Source organism: Polyodon spathula, chromosome 4 (assembly GCF_017654505.1).
Source record: "Polyodon spathula isolate WHYD16114869_AA chromosome 4, ASM1765450v1, whole genome shotgun sequence".
Classification (NCBI taxonomy): domain Eukaryota; kingdom Metazoa; phylum Chordata; class Actinopteri; order Acipenseriformes; family Polyodontidae; genus Polyodon; species Polyodon spathula.
Window position 1 is genome coordinate 48,049,616 of NC_054537.1, and position 19,096 is coordinate 48,068,711.

Consider the following 19,096-nt stretch of genomic DNA (forward strand, 5'->3'; position numbering starts at 1 on the left):
TCATTGCAGTACCAGTGTGCTATTACATTGGGCCCACTGTAAAATATGTGGTGTCTTTCCATTCATGGTATTAAATCCTATGATTCTGTTAGGGTTTCTTTAGGGTAATTCAAAACACTTTAATATGCGGGTTCAAGAGCTTTATTTTTGTCTGGTATTCTGAATACTATGGTTTATGTGATGAGTCCTGTGTAACTGTTCCATTTCTTAATAGTAGTTTTCTGCTTTTGCAATCTGAGCAGCGCTACTTATTGTTGTCACCATTGCTGTTTGGATGCCTACCAGTGCAGACGAAGGGCATGTAGAAATGCAGAGAGGCCCTCCATGACGAGCAAAATAGCCACAGTAAGAACAGCAAAGGCAGCAAACATGACGGCCAACACCACCGATTCCAGGTGATTGCCTGCAGTGAAGCCCACCTGCAAAACCATCTTCCACAGAACCTCTGATAGCTCTGAAAGGGATAATGCATATATTTAGAGTTATTTTCAGCATTCAAATCACAAATCAACCATTTATAGGGGTACAATGATTACTTTATATAGTAAAACAAAGTCATATTTATTACCTATCTTGTCTTTTAGCGATTGCAATGCAAAAACTGTAATATATATGTTTTGTTGAAAAAAATGTAGCTAGATGGCACCATGATCTTCCACACTACCCCACCAAGGTACTACAAGACTGCTAGCAACCAGTACAGAAACTGAATGTATTGTAGTTCAATATCCCTGCAAAAACAAATCTCATATACCGTAAAACCCATTGTATAAGTCGATTTTCATTTTTGCAGGGCCCTTAAAAGGGGGGAGCGACTAATACACTGGTGCGACGTATGCACCGGTGTGTGTAATATTAAACTACTGTACCAGAGCCACAGTGGGATTACTACAGCCATGGTTATGACTCACACAAACTGTCAACAAGCTGATTATTTGTTAAGGATCTACGGCATTCAGGACATCCTTCTAGTAGAAACACAAAACCACTGTTCTAATTAAAAGTTTATACCCTTAATCATTTTGAATATTAAACACAAGCTTTCAGACTCTTGACTGACCTCCTCTCGAAAACTTCACAGCTATACTGCTTCACTTAATGTTAACACAATAGCTGTCAGTCTCTGTGAATTTCCTTATTCTCACACTCCTGAGCCATTTATTTGTCAACATTCAAACTGAACCCGCCCCTGGGATCTGTATCAAACAGCTATTGGTTAGAACGCTGAGTAGTAAACTTTTCAGGTCTTATGTTTGTTATAAGTGCAATGCTATAATGATGCAGGTGACTTTGAGACTGGATAAAGTAGGTCAGTAAGAAAAAAAGCAAATGCTACTCAATCAGTTGATAGGAGGAAAGTATTTATGGCTCGATGTAGAAAACATTTTATTTGAATGGGGTACTTTAAGACATACTGTAACTTGTTCTACACGTCAGTGTAATGCAATGGTAAAGTATGTGTGTGGTTATGGTTCTGATTAACAAAACAAAATGAATGTATTTGTGCAGCTGGAAATTGAATACAATTGTACTGCAACGTATGCAACACTAACATATTTTGTTTGCTAGGTATTACATGGTGTTCTGTTTAGTTTATTAGTTTTTTTTTTAAAACAAATAGTTTCCAAAACACAAAATAAAGGGCCAAATAAATGGTTTACACAAAACAAGCAAATCCAGATAAATCAAAACAAAACAAGTACCTTTCAGAATATTAGCTTTTAGCAATCGTTGTATCTCTTTGTCTAAACACTCTTTCGAAACTGAACTTGTGTATCTTTCTTTATTTGTTGGTGTTGAGCATGTACGAAAAAAATACATTTTAAAAGTAAAAAAAAAGTATTTTAAACACAGAAAAGGTCCTAAAATTGAAATCTCAAAAAGGGGGGAGCGACTTTTACACAGTGTGACCTATAAAATGATTTTTACAGTACTGTGATGTAGTCACAGAAGGAAAATATGTGAGCCTAAGATTGTTTAAAGCCCTGATCCCTTATAAATGCAGTAGTAGCAGTGCACTGGCCCCCAAGTGCCATCAGTTGGCCAAATGGAGAAAGGCTGATAACACACCTATATCAAATACAATGGGGTAATTGTATTATTGTGATTGTTGCAAATTGATTAATTGTATGAATTAAGGAGATTAAACTGTGTATAAAAAAGACTCCTTTCTTCTCAAACTGGGGAGAGGGAGAGGGAATGGGAACGGGAACGGGAACGGGAACGGGAACAATAGTGGTGTGTATTAATTAGGAGAAATAACAACTGTGTGGTGTACCATCTAACCAGTGTGTTTTTGTGTAAACCTGGAAACAGCGTAGCTGTCCTGTGCCAGTTAGGGACAAACTACAAAGTGTGTAGTTAGTATCTTCATGAAAAGATTTTTGTTTTGTTTTGTTTATTTGTTTGTCACTGTAAATAATACCACTTTTGTTTACCTGCAATTGAAGTCTCCAAAGAGTGTGTTATCCAATCGATACCTTGCTCTTGGCCAAGTTACTGCTATACATATAAACAAGCACAAGAACTACAGTTCTACGTCAGCACAAAAACCATTAGAAAGACAACAACAATCGCAGAGCAAAAAATAAGTCAAACTAAACTCATCACAGCCAGCCGCGATCAGTGAGTCAGTAATCCAAAACAAGGACAACAAAATGCAAATATATAGTGCCCAATATATAATGCCCAATCTTTGATCTTCGTGCAATCCCCTCGCTAAATTTGTGCCTCGCAAAAAAATAGTGCTTTGGCACAAAATGAGAGATATTCCAAAATGGCACAAAGCAGTTGCGCAACGTTGGAATATAGCAGTTTTTTGAGCAATTCGCAAATCTATTTGTGCCTCGCAAAACCGTCTGTGCATTCACTATCAATATAGCAACTGCACACAACGGCCAAGCAAGAACGCAGAATGATGGACAGTCACCATTAGCAATGGCATTACCCTGACAAGCTGCTCATTGGTGTCGCCTCGGTATGTACTGATATGACAGCAGATGAGACCACACAATATATCGTGCACACATACATACAGACCATTCAAATACACAATTGGCTCTATAGCTAGGCACCGAATTTTCAAATTAACGAACTGATAACGCCACTGTTTTATTGAATACGGACAGTATTGTATCACAAGGAAATACTACATAGGTTTCTTTAAAGGCCAGCTGATCTGACATAGCTGTGTGTTTTTAAAGTAAAATAATAAAAAAGGCTTTGGATACTGTCTTTTTTTTCTCAATGATTTTTTTTATATAAGTTGTGCTGTGACAAAGTCTACTGTGGTAGCACACTCTCTGATTTGTAAATGTAACAAGGCCATTCACCTGCAAAGTAAACATAAATCAAGCATTTTTATATATACAATACCAAGAAATGTGTTATGTTATTCATTCTACTCACCCATTTGAACATCACGATTAAGTGTGGCCGGAATGGATTTTTTTCACTATGCCATTTTTTTGTAAGAATAATAATTAATTCTAAATACACTCCTAAAATGTTAATTGTAGCCTACTGTGATTTCTCAAAAATGTCTCTGTACAATTAATAACACTGACATTCACCAGACTGGACAGCTGCATAAAAACGGCCAAAAATTACAGTTGACAGAACTGTTTGTCCTGCCTCAGCTAACTTATGACTGGAATGCTGCAGGGAAAATACAGGTCTTTGATTGGTTGATTGTATCACCGGTCTGGCTTTATGAAAACTTTAGCATGCCTTTGTGACAGAAATACAATGAGTTCTGGTGATAAATCTCCGTCCCGACCTGTGAGGGCGCTAAAGAACGGGAGGAGAAGTATCTGGAGGGCTGGCATGACAGTTCGTTTCCAGGACTGGGAAGTCGGTCAGCCTGGAAAGAAGCGAGACTCTGTTGTAAGACCATATTGACCTGAAAGGTAAACAAGGGGAAGCTGCAAGTAATAAGGCAGCTGCAACCGTTTACCTAGATGTCATGCGGGAGTACATATAGGGGCCAGGGTAATGCTGATCTTTTCCTTCATTTGGGTTAAATGGTGGGAGAGGGAAGGACTGAGCGAGGAGCTCTCAGTTTAAAAACCTATATACGTGTTGTGTGTTATTTCTGTCTGTCAGTAACTGTCTGTTCTTTGTCACCAATAAACAGTTAACGCACACCTCTGGAGCTGTCGCAAGGAAAGCACTATCTGGAGCATCACTGCACTGAGCACCTGCATGTTTGCATTCACCCAGTACTGGTGACCGTGCCATTTTTTTTGTTCGGGACTGTGCCCTTGTTTTCATCATCCTCATGTTTTACACATTGTTGTGTACTGCCAGGGATTTATTATTTGACGGTCACCAGACCTGGAAAAAGAACAATAAAACATGTATTCACCGAATCACAGTTGTCTGCACCGCATCACTCCTGCACCGCATCACCACTACATCTGTTCCCCTTACCAGCCACTTTGCCACAGCCTTTCACAGCAAGAGTTGCAAGACTGCAGCTGCCCACCTCTCACCCGTAATGCACAGCAACCTATGGAATAGCCAAATAAAGCAATGTGCCACAATATGGGTGTATGATGTATCTATACAATTAATTTACAGATGTGTGGCAACACACAGTAAAGATAACAGGTAGGACCCCCCTCCCCTCTTCATCCTTCTCTCAATCTTCATTTCCATACTTTGATGGTACATATTGGATGCTGATATGCCTGTGGAGCAGTGAAGAACACATATACCTATATATGTAAACACACTACCGCTGTCCATCATATCAATACAGTGATAAAACACATAACTGATCCGCCCATCCAGATTGGGGGGGGGGATTTGGGGTTCTGTACTATTGTACGTTTGTACTATTGTACCCAACTCCAGACTGGACTGTTACTCCGACACTATTTGAGCCAGCGGTGCGCAGTTATTGGAACTAGCGGTGTGCAGTTATTGGAACTAGCGGTGCGCAGTTATTGGAACTAGCGGTGTGCAGTTATTGGAACTAGCGCATCGCAATTATCGCGCAGATATTGGCATATTCAGACGAATTAAGGCTTTCGCCCAATTCAGATTTGATTGCGCTACGTGCATACTGAATGTCCACCTAGAATGCATTTGCATCACATGTTTATAATTACTGATGCATTACCATATGCTAATAGGACCGTATTAAAGGATCAGAAGGAAGGCAGTGTGCTGGACAGAGGTGAGTGCATGTTTCCACACTCGTCTGTTGGGCATGGGAATAAGCTATAAACGTCACTATGATATGAACATGTTATATATGTTATGGAAACAAAAAACAAGCTTATTGCTTGTATGTTTTTGATGCAAATTGACTATGGTGATGCAGTATATAGGTTTGCATCACCATCAACTTTAATTAATCTGGACTCGCAATATCATGCAGCATTGAGGTACATTACAAATACAAGATTTAATACTCATCATTGTATATTATATGATTTGGTAGGCTGGACTTCTTTGGCGTTACGCAGGTTGAAGCACTGGTATATTGTGGTATATAAGGTTATTCAATGTAAATTATATGGATATACTTATTTAAATGAATACCTTATAGCTTCCCATAGTAACCATAGCCTCAGATCTCATTCTTTTTTTGCATTTTAAAATTCCAAATCTGATTACTGAGGCTGGTAAAGGATCCTTTGCTTATTATGCCCCATGGTCCTGGAATGAGTTCCAGTCCAAACTAAAGCTGCAGACCCAGATAGCTTTATTGCAATTTAAGAGTAAACTGCATGATTTTGTGACAGAGTTGTAATTGTTTTAAATAGTTGACTACTTTTGTGTATTTTGATTATTGTTTTAAATGTGATTTGCCTGTGTCTTAATTGTATTTTATTGTATATTTGTTCTTGATGTCCAATTGACTTGCTTCTACCTGCTTGGCTAGGTAAAAGAGGTTTTAATCTCAATGTGACTACCTAGTTAAATAAAGGATATATATATATATATATATATATATATATATATATATATATATATATATATATATATATATATATATATATATATATATTCTGGTATTGACTGTTGATCTATTAAAAAAATAAAAAAAATATAGGAAGATATTGCATAGTCGGCAACCATTTTGGGGTCATACAAGTACTAATATATTTGTGCACAGCTTTTGCAAAGGCTTTGTTGGGCACACAAGCCGTCATCTTATATATTATAGATTATAAAACAACAACTCGTGTGTCTAGAACAAAAATGTTTTTCTGAATAAGCTGTCTAGAAGGGCTAGTATTCCGATAGTATCCTAATACTAAGTGGGTATTTGATATCACATTCTCAGAATACTGACGGATTCATTCGGAATACCCTGCTTACATGGCATGGAATAGCTACTCAAATTTCCCACTATTCCGAATACAATTGGACAGAACAGGACAACCGGAACAGGTGCTCGGATAGGTGCGTGACCTCATAAAAGTATACAGTATACAGTATTGAAAATGTCCCAAAAAAATTTTTTTTTTTTCAGCGGCACCACCTGCTAAAATTAGCTTGTCACAAATGTAGATAACTGGGGGTGCTGCTTTGTGGAGCAATACTAAAAACACACGCATGCAGTGACATTGTGGACACGTTAGATTCATCCATTCCCTCAGAGAAAATGAATCAGCATGACACTAGAGCTCAAGTCAACCTTTTGAGCCTTCTTATTGTCCTTGTTTACAAGGACTAATGAAAATAAAACCCAACTGTTTTCACAAGTAAACAAGACATTTCTAAATTGCAGCATTTAAGTGGATCATAACAGTATACGTTACTTTTCAATTTGTTTGTTCTATGGCAGCGGTTCTCAAACTATGGGGTGTGCCTCCCAAGGCAGGCTTGAGCCGTGTGTCCTTTTTTTTTGGAGTGGTTGGATGTTTTGAAAAAAATAACAAATTATTATATTTTAAATGTATTACATTTAAAAATAACTAAAATAAAATGATACAAAAAACTTTTGTTTAACGTGCTAATGTTCCTTAGCAACTGTGAAACGTCACGCGTACATTGCGTGGTTACCCCTCCCCACCACCCCAAGTAAACTTAAAAAAACATCAGCAGCACGCTTACAGTGAGAAACTGCTTTAATGAGAAATGGGTCGTTTTGTGACAAAGGGAGAAAAACGTACAGCACAAGCCAAAGTGAGGGCAGCAGTGGAGGTTCCAACAAAACGCAGAAGCCGCAAGCAGGACAACGCGAGTATACTCGACTGGAGTGAGATTGTGAGGGACAGAGCTAAAGGGTGCATTTGTAAACTCAAGCAGTGTCAGAACGCATGCTGAACAGTTTTTCTTTCTATTTTTTTTAAACAGTACTGCCGCAAAAAATAAAATAAAAATAAATCTAACTGAATAGCAGCACTAATAATTACAGTAGTATTAAACATAAGAATTGAAAACTCATGTAAAAAAATATAAATAAAAAATCGGTTATATTGGTCTAAGAAAAAGTCATTAAACGGCACAACTGCATAATGATCATAGTTAATAATAGAACTATTAGTATTAAACCATTTTAGATTGTTCGAAAACTAAAAGAGAAAATTCACGCTATGAAGCACTCTGAAGAGATTTCCCGAACACTCTTTCAGAGCATCAGATTGAGTTTACGAACGTATCCAAAAGCTGAGTACTTATTGTGAAGCGTTCAAAGAGCCCAGAGTGAGACGGAAGAACAGAGAACTAGAGCGAGTGAATGTTGGAGGAAAGAAAGAGAAGAGGAAAGTGAGAGGAAGAGCAGAGAGAGCGAGGGAGGGAGTTATTTTTATTTATTGATATGGCGTGAACCCTGGCCCAAACAGGGATTCGCTGTTATTTTTATTTAGTGCAGTAATTAAAAGCAGCCAATTTGGAATCCCAAATTGGAAATCCTTAGTCTCCCTGAGTCTTGTTTCACTTCCATCGCAGCAGTTGTAAAGAATATTGTAACCATATTGTAAAGAAAATAAAATGTATATTTTTGAAGTTAGGCTTTCAAATACATGATTCCTGTGAAATTCATGATATCATGAATTTTCCAGGGCCCTACATAAAAGGCTAGTATGCAGGGGCACCTAACTTTGTTTAATAGTGAGGGGTGGGGGCCAAGATAAAGAAGAACTGCCAAGCTTTTTTTTGCTAAGAAGCGCCGGTAAACCTAATTTTTACTGTTTAATCTTTTTCAAGTTATGGCTTTTGTAATAGCAAACCCACAACATTGGACAGGTGTTTCAGCATAAAATATAGAATATTTACTAACAGAGCATTTATTAATATTTATAGAATAGAATAGAATATTTATTAAATACAAACACAAGTAGCACCAAATGGCAGAACCAGTTCCAGTGGAATATTTGCACAATGCTGAACAGTACCTATAATACCAGCATGCAGCTTATTAAAGGGAAGTGCTAAACAAACAACAGCATGTTATAACATGGCTTGTTTATTCATAGATATATTGACATATGTATGTTAACAGTTAAAATATTCCTCGCTTGGCTTTGTTTTAAATGTAGTGCTGGATGCTAGAGAATGTTTTTCACGTTTTATCAGCAGACAATGCTGAGCTCAATTATCACAGAGAAACTTGCTGCTAGTATGTGAAATTTACCTGCCGCAGACCAACTGAGTTGATGATATACTGAAACCTGTATCATGACTCATGAGCCAGATATTAACTCTCCCTTTTTATCAATCATCATTTATTTCTACATCTTTTAGTCATTCAGGGGCTTAGCATACCTAATGTAAATAATGGGGGGCAAAATATATAGTTTGACTCCCCCATATTCAAAGTGGGGGAGCACGTGCCCCTTTTGCCCCAGGGGTTAAGCACCTATGCTAGTATGATCTCTGTGCTCAAGCTCTCTCTAGTTTTTACCTCCTCATACAGCCCTAGTAAAGTCTGCCTGGTCCAAAATACTTCCTCTTCTTCTTGCTCTCCTGTGCAGCTCACTGCCTGGTTTCCATAAGCGGTACTTTTAACACACGCTGAGGCACCTAGTAAAGTTAGTGCCCTTAAGTGAATATGGTTTGCATATCAAATATCTCTCTCACGGTATACTTTGGTGTAATTTGCATACATTTCCATCCATTAACATTATTGATTACTCAAACACTGTACTTTTTCCATACACTTTTTTCTGTGCGCTAGGTTGCCTGTCACTTCAGTGAATAAAGTAGGTGTACAAAGCATGCAGTAAAGGGGTTTACTGCGTACAAAACATGTCACTGCTGTTTAGTGAATGAGGCCCTTAGTGTTCTGATAGGGTTCATGGGCTTCATCCAACTCAAAGTGAAATGAAAACCAAACTAAAAATATCAACAGTAAAACAATACTGGATTGTCAGAATGGAAGATGAGCTATTTCAAGAATACTAGATTACACTGTGATGAACATTTACTTCTCTTTCACCAGAATGTTATGACTACTGATTACAATTAGTACTTCAAACACATCACTAAAACGAACAGTGAACATTTATGAAACATTCTGAGACATATACTCACCAGCGTGAGCCAAGCTAAGGGCCCACAGGCGCAAATAGGAGGCTGTGTTGGAAATGCAGCCCAGGCAGTATTCAATAGTGTGGATAGCCTGATACACACACATATCTCCCAAATTCACCTGTAGGAATTAAACAGCTGTCTATGTGTTGCATACATTAAAAATACATGCATCTAACTGTTAAATCATAGAATAACCTGCAATTGTATGATTCAACTGTGAACTGTATTCTATTTCTGTAGTTAATGATAATTCCCAACAACTTTGCTATTAGATTTTGGACAAGCAAGATGTACTTGCCTCTTCTTTTATAGACCTAAGATTCATGATTCAGCTGGGTCCAAGCCCCTTACCTTCTTATCCATCTAAATATAATTATTGCAGTTACAATATCACTTTACAGTAGATACATATTTCTTTCAGATGACAAAAGCTGAGTAAGACCTCTGAGGAAAATACAGACCTTAGGAAAGGTGCTGGTAGCTTGGTACAATAAAGAGCCCCTACCAGCTGCAGAAACTATTGGTAGGGGTACAGTATATACTATAAACTACTAGTGAGTTTGCAATGTCTGGTTTCCAATTTAATAGACGCACACTGCAGCCATTAGGTAGCAATGTTATTCACGTACCTGCACTACAAACAAAGGGTAATGGATACACTGTGTGGATTTTAAAATAAATGATGAGCAAATTATTAAATTGTAATACCTTTTCCTCTTCACAGTGACTGGAGGAGGGTGCTCCATTGACTTCTACCATTTCTTGGTCAGACTGGGAGTTTGAGTTGTGAAAGAATGATAGCTTGTTTGAAGATCCATTTACCTGCTGCCAAAAGTATAATCATAGCAGTTTTTGTGTCATAAATTAATCAATTAATGAGAGTCCTTGCTGTGATGCATGAAAATGCATGTTATTGAGGCAATGCTAAGTCAGTATGCACCATAATACTGTTTTAACATTCATCAAACTAAAACATAACTGATACTGTTAAGCAAACCATGTCTTCCTGCACCACCTTAGCTTTCCTGTACCAAAACTCTGGTTAAAATTATTACTATTATTTATATGCACATGTTTTGGAACATTATTGGTGAGGGGAAATTCAACCAAATTGATTTCACACCCTTACGCAGGTGGGTGTTCCACGTGCTTGTGTTGTTTGTGAAAAAAATCCCCAATTATCCATTTTGCTGAAACAGAATAAATAACAATGTGGTTGCGAGACATTTTTATTTATACATAAGCACGGGTCAATATGCCATATTAAACTACATTCCCCAGCTTAGTAATCATCCAGGACATTAAAAACCATGTCAATACAAATGTGTAATAAAAACATTAAACAATACATAGTAAACAGTAGAAATAGTGTGAAAATATGAAGTACTCAAGAAAGGTCCAGGGTTATTGATTTAAATGTTGATGGTATTTAGATATATCGATAAAGACAACACCATTGCAGTAGTACACTACAAGTATTTTTTCAGACCTTAGTTACTTGCCTGCTACATGATATGAACTCCCATTGACTTGTTCTTACATGTTTACAACCATACACAATCTGCTCGTTCTTGTCTTATTAACTCACCAGTTGTTTTGTATTCTTTTCTTCTTTGTACAATAGCAGTGGCTTGATGAACAGCATCCAGGGTACCATCAAAAGAGCAGTAACAACCAAGAATGTTTGAACTCCTCTCTATTAAATAAAGAAAACAACAGAAAATGTTTTATCATTGGCAAGAACAAATCTGCACTGTTGCATACGTGTGTTAGATCTATATTTAAAAGGACTCCACATATTCTTTTCAAGCAGGATCCTGTGAATTGTACTGTACATTTTATTTTGAATTATAGCAAAGACATATTTTGAACAACACTGTTTCTGCTTGACCAACATGCAGAATACAGTTTTAATCAAATGCCACCTTTGAATGTAAACACCCATCTCTCTTTCCTACTTTCACTTGAAGAAGAGGCTTTCAACATCTTGAAAGCTTGTGATGACTTGTTATTTAGTTAGTCCAATAAAAGGTATCACATTTCCTTCTCTTTGTCTATAATCTAAATTAAGAATTTGTTTCGAATTTGCAGTGTTATTTCCCTGATATAAGTAGTAATGCACAGGGTTGTGGTAATCTCTACCTAATGTTAATTGCTAATAAGGTATTTGTCTAATTTTGTAATAAAGGAAAGATATACCTGACTCCTGTAGAGAAAAGTGTCTGTAGGCTCATTGTAAGTGAAGAGCAGCATGTTAATAAAGAGCAGGAGAATGCTGGGAGCTGCCTCAGACTCATCCACTGTTACAATGCACCACTTGTAGATGATGAGAAAGACCAAATATCCAAAAAGACATACCATGAAGACAATCTCAGGGATAAACTGTAGGAAAATGTTGCGTGTGTTCTTAAAATATCTGGGGTAAATAGAACAAAATCAAACAGGCAGAAATGTGTTAGTAATAATCCATTGTGAGATAAGTACAGCAGATAAACACAGATGCTTTAAATGATAAAGTACCTTAGTTAAATGCATAAATTTTTTTTCATTTATACATCCTATCCCACAACTTCCAACTGAAAAAAATGTTCTAGAAATTTGTAGAAAATTTATTAAAAATAAAAACTGAAATAGCTTGGTTGGATAGGTGTCCACCCCCCTTGTAATAGCTATCCTAAATTAGCTCAGGTGTAACCAATCATCTTTAAAATCACACACCAAGTTAAGTGGCCTCCACCTGTGTTATATTGTAGTAATTCATATGATTTCAGGATAAATTCAGCAGTTCCTGTAGGTTCCCTCTGCTGGGTAATGCATTTCAAAGCAAAGACTCAACCATGAGCACCAAGTCGCTTTCAAAAGAACTCAGGGACAAAAGTTGTTGAAAGGCACAGATCAGGGGATGGGTGAAAACAAATATCAAAGGCCTTAAATATTCCTTGGAGCATGGTCAAGATGATTATTAAGAAGTGGAGGGTGTATAGCACCACCAAGACCCTGCCTTGATCAGGCCGTCCCTCCAAACTGAATGACCGAGCAAGAAGGAGACTGATCAAAGAGGCTACCAAGAGGCCAATGGCAACTTTGCAAGAGCTATAGGTTTTTATGGCCAAGACCAGTCAAAGTGTGCATGTGACAAAAATATCCCAAGCACTCCACAAATCTGGCCTGTATGGTAGGGTAGCAAGAAAGAAGCCATTACTTAAGAAAGCCCATCTTGAATCCCGTTTGAAGTATGCAAAAAAAAACTCAGGAGATTCTGTAGCCATGTGGCAAAAAGTTTTGTAGTCTGACTAAACTAAAATGGAAATGTTTGGCCTAAATGCAAAGTGTTATGTTTGGCGTAAACCCAACACAGCACATCACCCAAAGAACCATCCCTACTCTGAAGCATAGTAGAGGCAGCATCATGTTATGGGAATGTTTCTCATCGGCAGGGACTGGGGTACTGTCAGGATAGAAGGGAAAAGTACAGAGAAGTCCTTGAGGAAAACCTGTTGCCCTCTGCAAGAAAGCTGAAACTGGGATGGAAGTTTACCTTTCAGCATGGCAATGACCCAAAGCACACAGCCAAAGCAACACTGGAGTGACTAAGGAACAAAAAGGTAATTGTCCTTGAGAGGCCCAGTCAGAGCCCCGACCTAAATCCAATCAAAAATTTGTGGCATGACTTGAAGATTGTCGTCCATCAACACTCCCCAAGTAACTTGACAGAGCTTGAAGTTTTGTAAAGAACAATGGTCAAATATTGCCAAATCTAGGTGTGCAAAGTTGGTAGAGACCTATCCCAACAGACTCACAGCTGTAATTGCTGCCAAAGGTGCTTCCACCAAACGAGGCAGTCTTCCCAGCGACAGCGAGTGGGAGAAGTACAGGCGTGGAAAAGTACAGAGCAGTTTCGAAGCAGAAAGGAGAAATTGCATCTTGAATTGCTTTAATCAGAAAACAGAGGACATTGGGGAAACACAGCAGCAGCTCAAAGTCAAACAGCCGCGTGTGTTTTTCTGATAACAAACAAGCTGAAACTCGGAGCAGCTGATTCAAATTCAGCGCCGTTTTGAGACACGGGCGAGGGGAGGAGCCAACAGCACAGCAGAACAACGCAGTTAAACGAGGCAGTCTTCCCAGCGACAGCGAGTGGAAGAAGTACAGGCGTGGAAAAGTACAGAGCAGTTTCGAAGCAGTTTGCAGAAGAAACTAAACTTTAAAAAAAAAAAAACCCTCAACAAGCAGGCTGACAGCTGCAGAAGAAACTAAACTTAAAACCAAGTGTGCGTAAAGTGCCGTGCGATCCAGGACTTGTATAAACTAGTAAGTATGCTAGAAATGAAGCTGGAAGAAATGAGACAGCAACAGGATCTTGAGGAGCTGGCACAACCACAATTCATGGAAGTCTGCATCACCCCTAACACACTGAAAGCCACCAGGGAGGTAGAAGGTCAGAACAGCTGGGTTCAGGTAGGCAGAAGCAGGGAAAAAAAGAAACTTCGTCAAACACAACAACCAGAAATCAAAACAACCAACAAATTTGAGTCACTTCAAAATTCTGATGAGCAAAACCAACAAGAGAGCGAAAGGAACAACATCCAGGATCCTATTGACAGTGGTGACCAGACAGCAAATAGAAGGGAGGTCATGATTGTTGGGGACTCCATATTGAGAAACACAGCAAGTTCAATTCGCAGTTTGGACCCCCTTACTACAACAGTGTGCTGCCTTCCGGGAGCCTCGGTCAAGCACATCACTGAGAACGTGGACAGGCTCCTAGAACGAACAGGAGACGACCCGGTAGTAGTCGTCCACATCGGTACAAACAACATTGGAAGAGACAGACCAAAATCCCTGCAAAACAAATTCAGAGAGATAGGAAGGAAATTAAAAGAGAAAACCAAAACTGTGGTATTTTCTGGTATACTACCCGCACCTTGCAAAGGACCATATGGACAGCTGGAAATAATTAATCAAAACGCATGGCTGAAGACGTGTTGCACACGGGAAGGCTTCACCTATCTTGATCATTGGACCACATTCTACAACGAGGACTATCTGTATAGACGGGATGGACTGCATTTAAATAACAAGGGAACTAGTCTACTTGGAGAAAAGATCCTCGAGCAGGTTCAGAAGCATTTAAACTAGAAAGGAAGGGGGGAGAAATCAACAAAAAAACAGAAGGGAGACCGCATCAAAACAAGAACAACAACTCAGGTAAGACAACCATTAAATGTATTTATCTAAATGCTAGAAGTATCAGAAACAAAATTCTAGAACTTGAAGCTACTGCACTAACAGGTAACTATGATGTGATAGGTGTTACAGAAACTTGGTTATCTGAGAGTGATGGGGACGAATATAATATTTGTGGGTATACACTGTATAGGAAAGACAGGCAGGACAGAAGAGGAGGAGGGGTAGCGCTATACATAAGAAACAGTCTTGAAGCCCAGGTGTTAAACCTGGACAAAGAAAATAAAACCGAATCAATATGGGTCAGAATAACAGACAAAAATTCAAAAGGCATAATAATAGGAGCATGCTATAGACCGCCAGATTCAGACGGTGAGCACAATAATCTGTTATACAATGACATTAGAAATGTGTGTAGCAAAGGAGAAGCCATACTAATGGGGGATTTCAACTTCCCCCAAATAAAATGGGAAAACCCGGTGGGTAGCGCGAAGGATGAAATAGAAATGGTGGAAATGACAAATGACTGCTTCCTAACACAATTTGTGAAGGCACCCACTAGAGGGGAGGCATGCCTTGATTTAGTCTTTTCAAATAACGAAGATAGAATAACTAAAACAGAGGTCAGAGAACCACTGGCAAACTCAGACCACAACATGGTCTCATTTGAAGTGTTTTTTAAATCCCCAAAAGTAAAGACTAAAGCTAAGGTTTACAATTTTAGAAAAGCAAACTATGAAGGCATGAAACAGAGACTAACAGAAGTAGATTGGAGTAAAATAGAGAAAACACCCACAGAAGAAGGATGGTTGTTCTTCAAAAATGTAGTACTAGAGGCGCAAAACAATTATATCCCTAAAGTAGACAAATCTAAATGTAAAACTAAATTGCCAAAATGGTTTAATAGATCAATTAAAAAAAATATTCAGCGAAAAAAGGCACTTTACAGAGCATTAAAAAAGGACCAAAAAGAAAGTACGCAGAAAGAGTACACAGAACTGCAAACGCAAGTCAAAAAGGAAGTTAGAAAGGCCAAGAGAGAAATAGAAATGAACATTGCTAAGGGAGCTAAAACCAAATTCCAAAATGTTTTTCCAATATTACAACAGCAAGAGAACATTCAAAGAGGAGATTAAATGTTTAAGAGATACAAATGGCAAAATCGTAGAGGAAGAAAAAAAAATAGCAAATATGTTAAATGATTACTTTTCACAAGTTTTTACAAAGGAAGATACTGACAACATGCCCCACATGTCATCCAGTTCCTATCCAGTTTTAAATAACTTTAGCATAACTGAGGCAGAAGTGTTAAAGGGACTAGGAGCTCTTAAAATAAACAAATCCCCTGGGCCGGATGAGATCCTCCCAGTAGTACTCAAAGAAATGAAAGAAGTAATTTACAAACCGCTAACCAAGATCATGCAGCAGTCTCTTGACACAGGGGTGGTACCGACAGACTGGAAAATTGCAAACGTAATACCGATCCACAAAAAGGGAAACAAAACTGAACCAGGTAACTACAGACCAGTAAGCCTGACTTCTATTATATGCAAACTTATGGAAACTATAATAAGATCCAAAATGGAAAATTACCTATATGGTAACAGGGTACTGGGAGACAGTCAACATGGTTTTAGGAAAGGGAGATCGTGCCTAACTAACTTGCTTGATTTTTTTGAGGATGCAACATCGATAATGGATAATTGCAAAGCATATGACATGGTTTATTTAGATTTCCAGAAAGCTTTTGACAAAGTCCCGCACAAAAGATTAATTCTCAAACTGAACGCAGCTGGGATTCAAGGAAACACATGTACATGGATTAGGGAGTGGTTAACATGTAGAAAACAGAAAGTACTGATTAGAGGAAAAACCTCAGAATGGAGTGTGGTAACCAATGGTGTACCACAGGGATCAATATTAGGTCCTCTGCTATTCCTAATCTACATTAATGATTTAGATTCTGGTATAGTAAGCAAACTTGTTAAATTTGCAGATGACACAAAAGTAGGTGGAGTGGCAAACACTGTTGCAGCAGCAAAGGTCATTCAAAATGATCTAGACAAGATTCAGAACTGGGCAGACACATGGCAAATGACATTTAATAGATACCGCGCACTCAAATCCACAGCAAAGTGAACCGTGGCGACTGCAAAGGCGGCGCATTACCAGAACGTCTATGACCAACTGAACACGCCTGGTGGGGCAAACAAGATCTACAAAATCGCCCGCACATGCGACCGCGCCACACAAGACCTAGGACACGTCATCAACATCAAAGATGACAATGGGCAGATGCTGCAGAAGCCAAAAGACATGGCGCTGGAAGGAGAAAAGTGTAAGGTACTGCACGTAGGAAATAAAAATGTACATTATAAATATCATATGGGAGATATTGAAATTGGAGAAGGAATCTATGAAAAAGACCTAGGAGTTTTTGTTGTTTTGTTTGTCTTCATCTAGACAATGTGGGGAAGCTATAAAAAAGGCTAACAAGATGCTCGGATACATTGTGAAAAGTGTTGAATTTAAATCAAGGGAAGTAATGTTAAAACTGTACAATGCACTAATAAGACCTCATCTTGAATATTGTGTTCAGTTCTGGTCACCTCGCTATAAAAAAGATATTGCTGCTCTAGAAAGAGTGCAAAGAAGAGCGACCAGAATTATTCCGGGCTTAAAAGGCATGTCATATGCAGACAGGCTAAAAGAATTGAATCTGTTCAGTCTTGAACAAAGAAGACTACGTGGCGACCTAATTCAAGCATTCAAAATTCTAAAAGGTATTGACAGTGTCGACCCAAGGGACTTTTTCAGCCTGAACAAAGAAACAAGGACCAGGGGTCACAAATGGAGTTTAGAAAAAGGGGCATTCAGAACAGAAAATAGGAGACACTTTTTTACACAGAGAATTGTGAGGGTCTGGAATCAACTCCCCAGTAATGTTGTTGAAGCTGACACCCTGGGATCCTTCAAGAAGCTGCTTGATGAGATTTTGGGATCAATAAGCTACTAACAACCAAACGAGCAAGATGGGCCAAATGGCCTCCTCTCGTTTGTAAACTTTCTTATGTTCTTATGTTCTTAAATATTAACTCAGTGGGGTGGAGACTTATCCAATTATGATCTTTCAGTTTTGTATTTTTAATATATATATTTTTTTTTCAATAAAAACTTTTTTCCCCCTTAACAGTGTGGAGTATGGTGTGTAGATAAGTGGGAAAAAAAATCATCATTTAAATGCATGAAACTCTGAGGCACTGACACAACAAAATGTGAAAAAAGTTGAAGCCGGTACAAACTTTCTAAAGGCACTGTATATAGTTTTTGGTTTGGTTAGTCCTAAGGACAGCGTTGCTATGGTTTATGTCTCAATGGCCAGTATCTTTCACTGTGAGGAATGGCCACAGCAAATGAATGACATAATCACTGGTTCAGAAGAACTATTTAATAACTCACAAATTTGTAAGTGTTATCTGTGTGCACCAACTAAATCAGCTCTCATTCCCGTGTTAGTGTCGCAACAATTCAATAACTTCTATGGGCCTTTTCATGGTATGCCATTGGTAGAATGAGTGGTAATATTTTCATATTCTGACATATAGTACTATGGTATCACAGTCGGCCAGTTTACATGACTTGTTTGTCTCACGTGAACTGGCAATGCATGTGCATGTTGGAAAGGAAATGAAAATGCCAAAAGAAAGAATATTTTAACAAAAAAGTCTAATTTACCCGTGAGAAATGCCCTACCTAAAACTACATGGGAATATGTGGTCCAAAGATGGCAGCAGGGAAATCATTTTTTTGTTTGCAGTATTTTCTTTATCAGATTGATGTTGCAGATAACCCCAGTTTTTTTCCTCCATCTTCCCTAAAACTATATGCAAATCATACACGGATCTAAATTAATTTGTAAAGTATCATACAGACTGTATTTACTAAGTTTCTGCTTAAAACTATTACAAAAAACATCTGATAAACTGCATCACCGGCTTGTGAATTCAGATGGTTACAGTTACTGTACAGTACCTGAATACACTTGCAAATAGCTTTCCAAACAACTGTCAAAATGACTTTATTGTAAAGTACTCCTAAGTAATGTGTTTAAATGTGTATATCTATACTCCCATGCAATTTCTTGAGTTATGTCTGAGCAAAACCTGTGTCCACCCTCCACTTACGTCCGTTGGAGCGATGAAGATAATAAGGGAAGATATGACGAGGCAGATTGATGGAAATTGTTTAACCTACTCTCAAAATAAAAAGTGGTGTGGAATTTCCGTGACTTATTTCTTGGGAACCAGCAGTACTGCTCAATATTGATGATTCTCAAGAACGAAGCAGTCATACAAGTACAACACAAATGAGGATGCTATACTTGGTATAAATAGTTACAAAATAAGCTAATGAAACA

At 38.2% G+C, this 19,096-nt stretch overlaps 1 protein-coding gene across 1 annotated transcript in view; it reads right to left on the reverse strand.

Moving 5' to 3' along the window:
* Positions 1-278: 278 nt before the first annotated feature.
* si:ch73-173p19.2 (V-type proton ATPase 116 kDa subunit a1) overlaps positions 279-19,096 on the reverse strand; it is a 210,398-nt gene continuing 191,580 nt past the window's right edge. The window contains exons 15-18 of the mRNA XM_041246723.1: positions 11,692-11,908; positions 11,081-11,188; positions 9,493-9,610; positions 279-454 (exon numbers count right to left, since the gene is read on the reverse strand). Of these exons, the coding sequence (XP_041102657.1) occupies positions 279-454; positions 9,493-9,610; positions 11,081-11,188; positions 11,692-11,908 (619 nt within the window). The remainder of the gene's footprint in view (positions 455-9,492; positions 9,611-11,080; positions 11,189-11,691; positions 11,909-19,096) is intronic.